The sequence below is a fragment of the Acomys minous genome, assembly GCF_964271855.1.
Source record: "Acomys minous genome assembly, chromosome: 16".
NCBI classification, from domain to species: Eukaryota; Metazoa; Chordata; class Mammalia; order Rodentia; family Muridae; genus Acomys; species Acomys minous.
In genome coordinates this window covers 24,084,930-24,098,349 of record NC_140498.1, presented here as the reverse complement: position 1 = coordinate 24,098,349, position 13,420 = coordinate 24,084,930, and the positions used below count along the sequence as shown (strand labels likewise).

Genomic DNA, 13,420 nt, shown 5'->3' with positions numbered 1-13,420 from the left:
AACCTACAATGTTAAAGCATTTGTGTTTTAGAGAAGGCTCTGAGGTGCAGAGAGACTGGATATCATTTTAACAGTGAGTGTGGCCAGGCATGGTGGTCCATGCCTTTAATCCCAGCATTTGGGAGGCAGAGGCAAGAGGATCGCTGTGAGTTTGAGGCCAGCCTGGTCTACAAAGTGAGTCCTGATAGCATAGAGAAACCCTGTCTCAAAAAACCCAAAACCAAACAAACAATCAAACAAACAAACAATGAGTATGAGGAGAGACAGCTAGAGGGTCATCCTCTCCACTGTTGCTGGAAAGTGGGAACACTCGGTGAATAAGGGCTGTCCAGCGTCTTGTTGCTATCTTCAACTGAAACTTAACCTCTGACAGGAGGACGGTCTTCAGTATTGTGGACATTGTCTTGCGCTCTTGGTTGCACAACCTTTATGTTTCGTAAAGTTCTGATCTTAGAAGCACAGAAGGTTACCAAGCTGCAGAGAAAGAGAGATAGATGTTAAAGAAAACAACACGAGGTCACCTTTCAGGTCTAAGCACAACTTTCCTTTATGATGCATACTCAGAATTCCAGAAGCCCCACCCACAAAAACTGAAGCTATGAACAACACTACACAGGGTCCTTGTATTAAGTCATAAAAAAAAAGTTTGTTTGATAAGCATCAGAGCAGCCAGGTGTGGTGGTGCACACTAATCCCAGCACTTGGGGAGGAAGAGGCAGGCAGATCTCTATGACTTCGAGGCCAGCCTGGTCTACAAAGCAAGTCCAGGACAGCCAAGGCTACACAGAGAAACCCTGTCTCAAAAAACAAAACAAAACAAACAAAAGCATCAAACTAACTAAGAATTATTTTTAAAGTATCAGTTCATATTGGAATCCTTCAGGATACACATGTAATAAAACACAAGAAAGTGGGATATCAAAAAGACAGGAATCTAACATCAAAATGAGTTTCCACATTTTGGAACTGGGATAAGAACCAGAATGTTCATGTATTTTCAGCTTGGACTGTCCTGTTTTAGAAAGGTTTGGGAGTGAGTGGTCTCACCCATGTAAAAGTAGAAGAAAAGAGCCAGAGAGTTGTCCTCTGATCTCCACAGATGCCATGAAACCTGAAAACACACACACACACACACACACACACACACACACACACGCACATATATGTACACACACATACACACACACATGCACACATATGTACACACACATACACACACATGCACACATATGTACACACACACACATGCACACACACACACACACATACACACGCACACACACTACCACAACAATAGTAAATGAATTTCTCTTTAAAATAAGAAAGGGTTTTGAAATCTACAATCATCTCCATCCTCTAACATTAAGCATGGAGTAGAAAATGTACAAGAAAGCAGCGCCTTTTCCCAGGAGCTGGTGGTCTATGATCCAGTTTCAGTGACTACCTGTATTGACACCCACTTAACTATGACTCAAGTATTGAATTCTCTGTCCTCTGAGGCCAAGAAACTCATTTTGGGAGGAGCTGTTGGGGTCTGTGCACTGCCATGGCATCACCTGGAGAGCTCATCCTGTGCCCATGTTAGTTGGAGTACATTGATATTTGCACTTGTAAATCTCATGGAGCAGCAAATCACAGAAGAAAACAGACTCACTTTATTTGGGGCTCACTCACACAGCCCACTGCACCACCCTAACACTCCCATGGTAATTGCCAGAAAGCTCCTAAAGGGATCCGTCTGTTAGCTTGTATGCTTTCTGAGTATTTTCATCTACTTTTTGAAATTTATTTATTTTGTGTGTACGTTTTGCTTGAATTATGTATGTGCATGTGTGCCTACTAGTTGTTTTTACATATTTATTTTAAATTGTGTGTGTGTGTGTGTGTGTGTGTGTGTGTGTGTGTGTGTGTGTACACATATGTGCACATGTTCTATCCCATTGGAGCTGGAAGTTCTGGCAGTTGTGAGCCCTATAACATGGGTTCTAGGAGCTCAGGAAACTACACTTTGGAATTCAAGGTGCGCAATGGCAGCCATTGGTCTCCTTGCCTAGAAGATGAAGTGAAGGAGGAGGGGGAGAAAAAGACAGTAAGAAGAAGGAGGAAAAGGGGAGAAAGAAAAAAACAAGAAAAACCTATAAGACTCCAAGCTCAAAATCGATTGATACAAGCCAATGCCCGCTTACCTTGGAGATCCTGGCTTCTTTTTCATAAAGATGTACTCTAAATTTGGGTGAGAGGAAGCAGAAAGAGTTGAAAAGAAAATTGAACATGTCATCAAAACACTCATGGCACTTTCTTCTTCTAATCAAGGATACTTCTGGTTTTTTTTTCATCAATTAATTAATTATTATCTTTACATCCAAATCTGAACTTCCTCTCCCTCTTCTCCTCTCAGACCCTCCCTCTCACCTCCCCTTACTCTTCCCTTTATAGTCCTCTTCCTTTCTTCTCAGAGAAGGGGCGACATCTCATGGGTATCAACCCGCCTTAGCATATCAAGTAGGACTGGGCACATCTTCTTCTATTGAGGCTGGACTAGGAGGTCCAGTTAGGGGAAAGGAATCCAAAGGTAGGCAACAGAGTCAGAGACAGCCCCTGCTCCTGCTGTTAGAGGTTCCACACGAGGGTCTACACATCTGTTACAAACTGAACCGTTTCTTGGTGATGGAAGTTCTTTCCTGTACCCCACAGGAAGTATCTCTCTTCACTCATAGTTTGGTGCATTCACCCACATAGCTTTCCTAGCTTGCTAGGAAAACATCGCTAAACCGTCTTTTACTGAGAGAGCTGGGCAGTGGTGGCACACACCTTTAATCCTAGCACTTGGGAGGCAGAGGCAGGCGGATCTTTGTAAGTTTGAGGCCAGCCTGGTCTACAAAATGAGTCCAGGACAGCCAAGGTACACAGAGGAACCCTGTCTTGGAAAAAAAAAGTCTAGATTTGTAAATTGGCTGATGGAAAACAAGTTACACATGGACTCTCCAAGCAACTTGAGACACAACATCCTACTAATGGCCTCTTCCATCAAGGACTGTTTTAAAAATGTTACTAGGTAGCACTGTACTGGCTTTGGTTCCTTCCATAATGTACTTCAGAGGTGTTTGTCATCACCTACTCCTTACCCTCCATTTCTAGTCAAGGGCCTTTAAAATTCCCAATAACCATTTTCCCACCAAGAGGAGAATAAACCACTCTGGGCTAAGAAAGGAAACATATTTGCAGTATTTTATGCAATTATACTTCCTCCTTTTATGTATTATCTTACTATTATAGTCCAGGCTACCCACATGCTGTGACCTTTCTGCCTCAGCAACCTGAGGTGTTTTCCACCAAAGCCAGCTTAACTAATCATCAGGGATAACCATGTTCTAAATATTAAAGAGAAACATCCTGAAATATGACAGGCATACATTTATTCTCATTTTCTGCCTAGTAATATGAAACAAGTCAGTAATGAATTAATTTGAAGTGCCTTGGAAGATAGAAAACATACATAAAAGACCAAGAAACCAACCAAGGAGGTTGTATTAAGGAATATATATGCATACACATGTGCACACATGCATGTAGCAGTTAATGTAAAAAAAAAAAAGGGTCAAAGTTTAAAGAGACCAAGGAGTGGCACGTAGGAGAGTTCGGAGTGAGAAAGGGGAGGGGGAGATTATGTAATTATAATCTCAAAAAGTAAAAGGAATAATATTTTTAAAAATGGCTGTGGGTAGAGGTTTGAACCATTGGTAAGAATGCTTGCTATTCTTGCAGAGAACCCATTTGGATACCTAATGCCCACATAGTGGCTCACAACCAAGGTCACTGAGCATTTCCAAAGTGTTAGGAATCCTCTCAGTGCTTGGAAGGTCTTGACACATAGGCTGAAGTTTAGAAAGGGTTATAACACATGTCTTGGATTAGGAATCAAGGATGATTTAAATGCCTTAACAAGTGGAGCTACTTGAAGGCAGTCAGACTGGCTGAGAATCTTTGCTGTAGTTCTTTGGTCTGGGAAATATACAGGAAATGTGCTGTCTTCTATCAGAGGGCTAAATAAGACAGCGGAAGTGTCATCTTTAATGAGATGTGTAAGACACCATTAAGCAAGAATGGCTGTGGGCTCAGCATTTTCCAACAGTCAGTATCTATGCCCCGATACCATTCTCCCTAGAAACTGTGCTGTATGTATTGCCAGTCTCCTAAGAATGGGAAGCCAAGCTTTAAACATCACAGGGAGACATAGTATGCTGTGATTTATTGTCAAAGGCCCAGCACAACCCCCCAAGGGACTTTGCTCTTTCTGTAGAAGGTAAAAATGTTGCTTTGCAAAAATTCTTTGGGTTTGTGATTACTTATTAAGGATACCTCAGACCTACTTCTACCATTGGGAGCCATCTTAAAATTACTTACTTGTGATCACCACTGCGCCCACAAGAAGTAGAAGCAGCAAGGTAATGGAGATTCCAGCATAGAAGCCTTTAGTCTTGGTCACAGGCAGTCCTAGGAAAATAGCAGTAAACTGAAGAGCCACCAAGTGAGATGAACAGAAATCACATTCTAGACCTTAATGTAGAACTTTACCTTTATTAGCCTATGACAAATCTAGAATACGCAGTAAGACCCAATGATCAGAGGTGGTCATTCGGAGTTGAACTCTGAGACAATGTGAGTTTAAGGTGTATTCAAGAACAATGCAAACATGCCTAATTTTGCTCAGGGTAATTACACAGATGCATACTTCTGTCAACATTCTAAGGAATGGTTGTATCTGAATTAACAGCAGTAGGGTGTTAGGCAATTAACTGAGGTCAAAAACAACCTCACTGTGCACTCTTGTGTTCAACACAACATAAGTATGCTCACTTATCAATTCAATCAACAAGACACGATGGTGTCCAATACTTCACTAAGATACACAAATTTAGTCCACATTCACCAGACTCCTCCAAGGCTATGCTAAGTAAGGATGGTCTGAAGATGGTATCACAGTGTCATTCCAGTTTGCTAAGCAAGAAGGAAATGTTGAGTTTCACTACAGACTCTAAACATATTTACACACCTTCTATGATGGCTTGAAAGTTAAACAAGATTGTTTAGATGCTCAGAGCATCACACTAACTGCTTAAGATTTTACTAAATGCCCTTAGGAAGATATGTATCTTAACCTTTCTATTCTGGTCTCGTGGAAATGAACGAACGTTGCTGTTCGTTGCTGTTGCTGTTCATATATGAAAAATACATGCAAATGCCCAGATTTATCTACAAAGTTAACTGTGGAAAAATTTAAGGTACCACCTGACCTACACTTCCACAAGAGTGGGGAATAGTAAGTTCACAAAAGCCACATGCAAATCCAAATGTCAGGATGACTCTACTCTGTGTGAGTGGCACTAACGTATATAATAATGATGTGTTTTCTCACCTACTACGTCACTGCACCTCAGCTTGGATCAGAACAGCTTTAGAAATCACCTGTCATATCACCCACAAACCAACGTGCCTCATACAATGTGAGAACTAGGATTTCATGTGGCTGGGGAGTCACTGAGCTCTATTCGTATGGCAGGGTGTTCCTGAAATACTTATTTTTTAACATAAATTATTCTTTTATTCTTTCTATCTGGCTATGGCTCAGGTACTATGAGTATCTGCACTATATTAACACTTTATATCCTGACAAGTCCCTTAACTGCCTTTAAAAATAAAAGGGCACACTCCTGTAATCCCAGAACTCTGTGAGGCAGAGGCAGGTGGATCTCTGTGAGGTCAAGGCCAGTCTAGTCTACAAAGCAAGTACAGGACAGCTGAGGCTACATAGAAAAACTCTGCTTTAAAAAAAAAGAAAGAAAGAAAGAAAAGAAAAAGATGTCAAATATCTGCATATTTCTTTCTAATTTAAACAAATGAGGGGCGTGTCAGCTAGCAGCCCATATACATTGTACCATTCCAATGAGTGGAAATACTGTAGGTCTATGAAAGTCCTTAATTACTGCTGCCCAGCATGAATTAACATTGAACGGCTCATAGTTTTCCTCTGTTTTCATGATTCTCCACTTAACAATTTACTCATTCTGGGAGCACTTCTAAAGAGCCAAAGGCAACGACTGGGTTTAGGTAACCACTGGTCTAAGCTCTGTTTGTGACTTAGGACCTGAAATAACAAGACCTGCCACAAGTAAGAATAAGTGATTCAGTAACGAAGTATGCTGGTGAGTCAGGCAAAACTTGAATTCAGAGGTGACCATGTCCACTAGCAAAGTGACTTTCATAGTCTAGGTCCTGTGTATTAGCGCGTAGAAATGCATGCACAGGGCTCAACACTGTGGGAGAGTATCAGCTTTGGTAATAAAGAGCAAGGAGGAGGGGGATGAATACTGTGCGGCTCACTCCACAGATACCATCACCGGCTTTATGTAGTGAGGAGCCTTCAGTCACCTGTTAAAGGTACAAGCTAGTATCTAATAGCGGAATGGGAAAGAATATGCCTCATAATTATCGTTTTCCCAGTCTAGTGATAACAACAACAACAACAACAACAACAACAACAACAACAACAACAAGCCGGCAAAGATTAAATAAGTCATTAAGTAAAGATTCCTGGCAAGTACATTAATCAGAGGCAGGTGGTGGGCCATGTGACAAGCCAAATTCCTCTTGGTTGTAATATTTCTTGCTTCTATGTCCACTAACTGTTGGCTGGCATGAGCACAGTAAGAACTTGGCCCAAATTCTTCTGGTACAAGGCCCAAACACCACTAGTCTTGATAATCCTGGAAACACTGCAGCTCCAGTGACTGATCCAGGCTGTAGAGCTCTCCCTCCGCAATGCTTTATCAAGGGATCCCCCGCTCTTTTCTTCTTCCTCCTTACATCCCAGAAGAGTCAGTAAGCTGTTGGTGCTGCAGCAGCTGCTTTGGGTTTTTATCTATTTTCATTTTGGTTTTCTGCCTGAAAAAGAGTTCACACTACGAATTTCTCTTTCCAAAATCCAAAGGTCACCATTATCTAATACCTCTGTCTTTGGGGATTTCATCAAAGGTCCATCTTAAATGGATCGATGTCAAGAAATGGCTGGCAAAAGGCAGGCCACATGGGGATATGAGTACCTCACAAAGGCAGCTCCTGAAGATAATGAATCACACACACACACACACACACACACACACACACACAGAGAGAGAGAGAGAGAGAGAGAGTCTTTCTAGGCCTGACTTTGTTTGGATAAGCACAAGAACACATTTGTCAGCTCCGAATCGGAAAGGAAGGCAAGATATGTATTCTCAAACTTCCCGCTCTCACTGGCATAGGGCTCGCTGTGAAGGATGGCAGAGCGCAGTGGCACCTTAGCTTATCTTGGAAAGATATCCCACTGCGATAGTTTTAGAGAGAGGAGATATTATGTGACTGAGAATACAGATGGTGGTTCACAGCATCTGGAGCTAGAATCAGAGTCCCAGTGTTGCAAGCTCCTGTGGTGTTGGTGTTGGTAAATACAACCCATCTTAGTTCATTTGGGGCTCTGTAAGAAAATACCTTGGAGTAAGTTTAAAAAAAAAAAAGAATGAGGGCTGGAGAGATGGCTCAGAGGTTAAGAGCTCTGGCTGTTCTTCCAAAGGTTATGAGTTCAATTCCCAGCAATGGTGGCTCACAACTATCTATAATGAGATCTGGTGCCCTCTTCTGGCCTGCTGGCTCATGTGCATGCAGAATACTGTATAAACAAAAAATAAATAAAAAATTTTAAAAATAAAAAATGAATGAATAAAATGTAGTGTTCATAATTCTGAAGGCTGGGAATGTCAATATCAAAGCCAGGCTCATGAGTGACTGACGAGGGCTCCTTTCCCTGTCACTGGCACACTCAGGGTTTTCTCCTGTGAAGGGAGAAGCAAGACAGCCTCTTCATCCCTTTTATACACAATGTAACCACCTTCATGACTGCCATCTCTCTGACTAATGACCTTCCAATTCCTCCAGCTCTTAATTTACTGAACTGAGGATTAAACATTAATAAAGGAATTTATGGGGACCAAACACTCAGACCATGGTGCTGCCTCAGATGGCCCATTGGGATTGACAAGGCAGAGGACTATACTCTTGGCTATATTGAAGGAGGTATTAGTGGCAAGGTCAGTATAGACACCAGAGGGCTGGATTTACTCTTTTAAGGCCCTAAAATCAAGCCCAGTGATGAGCTTGGGATCAAACTGTGTGATTCGGTTTATAAAAGAGTCACATGGATGTAGATGTTCTCAGTTCATCCCAGCTACCCGTGCCAGATGTCCAGAGCCCAGGGACTGTGAGTAATAGTGGCATATCTGTCATCGTGTCTAACACTCACCCCCCTTTGCAAATATGACCCGAGCCCCTCATCTCATTTCACAGCCACAGTCTTCTATAAAATTCATTGATTTTTATAATTTTACAAGCTGGTGTCATTATGTTTACTGGACAAATAATGAAATGGATTCAGAGACAGTGGACATTTCCACAAGTCAAACAACTCTTAGCCAAGTCGGAGATCAAACAGTATCGGAAGGCAGGAATAATCAATGGACCACATAGAAGAAATGTCTTATTGCTGTGATGAAACACCTCAAGCAAAGAAACTAGAGAGGAACGGGTTTTCCAGATTATGCTTCCACATCATTGTTCATCATCAAAGGGCAGAAATTCAAGCAGGGCAGGGGCCTGGAGGATGGAAATGATGCTTGAGCCATGGGTCGGTGGGAGGGGGGGAGGGGTGATTATTGCCTTGCTCTGTCTGATTAGCCCACTTATAATGGGCTAGGCTCTTCCTCCATCAGTCACTAAGAAAATGCCCTATAGGCTTGCCTATAGCTGGATCTTATAAAGGCATTTTTTAAAAAACATGAGATTCCCTCCTTTTAACTTTAGTTTATGTCATGTTAACACAAAACCATCATGTATAGGAAGTATAAGTGACTGGAAACAAAAATGGCCAAATGTCCTAGGGCGGAGGGGAGGAAATCTGCATTATCTACCCTGACAGAGACATAGCTCCCAGCTCTCAGGGGCTGAGGCAGCGTAACCTCAGAGTTTGGGGCCACACTACTTGTTTACATACCGAGTTCCACTCAAGAGCTATGGAGTGACCCCATGTCTTAAAGGAAAAGACAAAAACAAAAAGATTTCACGAAAATCCTCCAGCTGGTCATATGAACACAGAAACTGTCACTTCTTTTCTACATCTCAGTTTTCAAATGAAGTTAGTAACTTATCCATGTTCTCCAAACTCAGCCCATGATCTCGTCCCATGAAACAGGCAGAAACTAAGTACTGAAAAGCTCTGTCAATCCTGAGAGGCCCTCACAGCTCTACAGGGTGTGCAGCTGCCTGGAACAAAGTGGATTTTCCTGCATATTCCTATGCCCCCAAATTCCAGTTATGACCCAGGCCCCTCTACAAACTTGGCAATTGCATCTGTGTGTTTGAGGCCAGCCTGATCTACATTTAGACACACAGACCAGCCATACTAAACAGTGTGACCTTGTATAATAAATAAATAAATAAATAAATAAAAGCAACATATAGGGATGAGCAATTACAAAATAATGACCTGAATTTAATAATACAGACAGCTTATTGTTGGCTTCTATTGTCAGTGTAAGGTTAGAAAATAACATATGGAGGCAGTACTTTCTCATCATTCAAATTTTAATAAAAAGCTGAAAGAAAATCAGGATGTACACATCGAAAAGGAAACTGCTCTCATCTCAGAACTGGGCTTCCGTGAACTTCTCACTAGTAACCACGAAGCAGGTGTTGGGAGAGAAACGCAATCCCTTGTGGCCATTTTTGCACATAAAAGGATAATTTTGCGACATGATGGGAGGATTATGTCAAAAACCCAAGGCAGGTAGACAGGGAGCAGAATTCCCCACCTATACATGTAGCCTGTGCTCCGAGGGTCAGCTGACTGTTGTCGACGCCAGCTCATGTGCACAGCAGCACCCTGCGTTGCCTGCTTTTCAGGTTAGAGCTGTTACAGTTTTAAAGTGTTGAGAACGGGTGTTTTAGTGTTGCAAGGCAGAGGGTGCCCTTTAATCAAGTCACTTCAGCTTAAATAACCTTCCCCCACCATGGGTGGAAAGGTGAACACAGTCTCCTGGGCCAACAAGACTGTCCCAAGTACAGTTAGGACCTGGTCCCTGACTTAGCTCATGGTTGCATTAAGCATGATTTTAGCTTCATTCAAGCACAGAAAAGATATTCTGTGCCTCCAAAGGGCATTTAAGCCTGGGTGTGATGGGACTTACTTGTGATTTCAGCACTGGAGAGCTAGAAGCAGGAGGATCAGGAGGGCATGGCCATCAAAGGACAGCCTGACATACGTGAGATTGTGGCATTAAAAATAATAAAAATCAAGGGTTTAATCACAGCATGTTTATAAGAAGCTTTGTTTCCTTGTTCTAGGAAAAGAACAGATTACCAGCAAACAGAGGACTTGGTTCATGTGCAAGAACTAAGCAAAAGCAAACAAACAAACAAAACAACAACAACAACAAACCCAAACAAATGAACAAACAAACAAAACAACACCACCAACAACAAACACAAACAAACAAATAAACAAGGCGAGCTTACCTGGTTGAACTTGCAGAGAGATGTTCAGGATCTGCACACCATCCCATCCCTTTGTTTCCACTCGACAGCAGTAGAGACCCCCATCACTCTCAACAACATTCTCTATTGTCAAGGACGCATTTCCTTGAAGAAGCTGAGTCTTTATCTGGTACCGATAGTTTGCATGATAGTTGAGGTGGCGTCCATTGGTCCAGACAAGCATTTGCCCACATGTGTCAGAAGCACATGCCCCTCGGCCCCAGCATACAAATGAGAGTATTCTAGACGCTGGATACGAACACGGCAGTGTGACGGGGTAACCCGCCTCTCCATAGACTTCTGAGGAGGATTCTAAAGCAGCTGCAGGGAAGAAGGGGACATAGACAGTCAGCTCGCAGCAGGTTTCTACGATTTTGTTTTTATTTTTGCATTTCTTTTCCTCCCCCTTCTGTGTAAATTGTGTAAACTTGGGGCATGATGCATCAGATGCATGAGCTCTGCCATTGTGTTCCAGCCCCAGTCCCTTCTGTGTCTTTTTTTTTCTTTCCCCTTTGTAGAGTCTTGATAGTGTAACATTGTCACTATAAACACTTTTCTATCTGTAGTTCATCTTTCGTGTTATTATGTAATGGATATGTTTGTGGGTAAACAACACACTGCATTGTATGATATTCTCTCTCTCTCTCTCTCTCTCTCTCTCTCTCTCTCTCTCTCTCTCTCTCTCTCTCTCTCCATTGTTGTTTGTCTTTGGTTAGCTCACTACATATCCCTGGTAGGCCTAGAACCCACTGTATACTCCTGCATCTACCTCCTGAGTGCTAGGGTGAAAGGAACCACTATGCCTGACCTGTTGGTTTGTTTTTTATTCAGGGTCTTGATCTGAAGCCTAAGCTCTCTTACACTTACTCTTCTGCTGCCTCAGATGTCTGAGAATACACCACTGAAACCAGTTCTAATTTAAAATTTAAAAGTTGTTTATTTTATTCATTTGATCAGATTATGATTACTTCATTCCCCCCCCCCCCCCCCCCCCGTTTCCATCCTCTCTTGAAACCCAGACATGCAATCGTCTTTGCTCTTTCAAATTCATGGCCTCTTTTATTCATTCATTGTTGTTACATGCATATTTGTGTATTATGTGTCCTGAAATACATAAATACAACCTGCTCCGTCTCTATAATGTTACAGTATATATGCATATGTGTTCAGGTCTGGCCACTGGGTACAGGATAAATCAACTGGTGAGCTCATCCCTGAGCAAGCTTAGATCTTCTCTTAGCTACCTGGGGTAGAAAAAAATGCAAACTGCACTTCAAGTTTAAATTGTTGTTGTTGTTGTTTTATTCCATCCTGCTGTTCTAGAGGCTGTGTGTTGCTGGGTACCTGCAAACCCAGAAGTTGCGAGGTGGAGGCAGGAAAGTTATGGATTCAAAGTCAGTCTTGTGTAACTAGTGAGTTCAAGAGCAGCCTTGGTTCAGGAGACCCTGTCCCAGACTACCCTTGTCCCTCTCTTTTATGCTATTCAAAGTGAAATCACCAACTCCTTCCCCGCTCTCGACAAAGGTCAGAGGCGCAGCATTGTTGGCTTCAAAGCAGAAGTTTAGAAACTTCAACACCAGTCTTCAGACAGGGTTTTAGAACCCCATCAGGAGGAGTGAGGTTTTTAGGATCAGTCCTCAAAAAAGAAAAAACCAAGCAGAGACCTTTTCTTGTATGTAAATAACATTCCAGAAACCCAGAGAGAGAGCCAATGACACAGGAAGGTCATAGGATCAGAGATTATTCATCCCAGAACTAAATCATGCAATTTCAAAAACTCAAACAAAAAACTAAATATGAATCCTTTTGGAGGGTGGAAGAGAACCTCTACTGTCCATTGCTTCTAAATCGGCCTTTAGAGGATCTCTGGGGGCTGATTCAGTGCTTGCCTGGCCTCTGGGATGGATTCCCAGGACAGGAGATAAACAAACCATCCAATAAACAAAGAACACAGACCGTGAATAAGCCGTGAGCTTTGCTAACCATTCACCTACATTCAGACCTGAGCTGTGAGTTTGCACATGACCCGAGAAAGCACCATCCTCATCCTAAGCACGTATGTTTCATACTGGGATACACGCTGCTTAATTTTTACCTCGTACCTTTTCAGGATCAAACATATAATACATGCTATTATAATAAAATTATAGAAACACGTGATAAGAAATAACTTTAGCCCATAATCCTACACATAATCACCCCCTCACTTTTCTATCACGTGCATGCACATGTGCTGGCGCCTTAATAGTTTACCACCCAGATGCACATGAAGTCACCTCTCACATACTTTTGCAGCTTTTAGCATTTTGGCCTTCAATTTTGAAATACATACAAGTGAGTAGTTTCTTCAGAGACACAGTTTCATCCTGGTTCTCATCTCTCTATACAACTCAACACATCCCAAGGGATGCATTATTTTTGCATCACATTCCACCTCCACAGCACTGCCATTTACCTACTCACTTACCTGGGAGAAAAAATATGAGTCCTGAAATGAAGACTTGACAGTGCATCCTGGCGTTGACCTGGTGGAAAATAAGAAAATACTCTCTTGACCTTGCACGTGAACAGCAGGCTGCTGCATGGTAACTGGTGGTTGTGCATTTAGGTGTTGCTGGGGGGGGGGGGGAGGGGGTTGCGGACTCCTGCAGCGTATTTATACTGTGGAGCTGTGCGGACAGCGGGAGTAGCTGCAGCAGCGGCAGCAGTTGAAGGACGTGGGCCCATTGTCTGTGTTGATATGTTAGCCACACGCTGTGTTGAAATGACTCGTGGAACCTGTGAGGAAGCTGGTCTCCTA

The 13,420-nt window shown here is 42.4% G+C and overlaps 1 protein-coding gene across 1 annotated transcript; it reads right to left on the bottom strand.

Moving 5' to 3' along the window:
• Positions 1-359: 359 nt before the first annotated feature.
• Positions 360-13,133, bottom strand: LOC311586364 (hepatitis A virus cellular receptor 1 homolog; the record flags this gene model as incomplete). Its single annotated transcript, XM_084762317.1, has 5 exons — positions 360-474; positions 2,187-2,223; positions 4,405-4,494; positions 10,603-10,941; positions 13,088-13,133. The coding sequence occupies 5 exons, from the start codon at positions 13,131-13,133 to the stop codon at positions 360-362; spliced, it is 627 nt and encodes a 208-aa protein (XP_084618443.1).
• Positions 13,134-13,420: the final 287 nt, after the last annotated feature.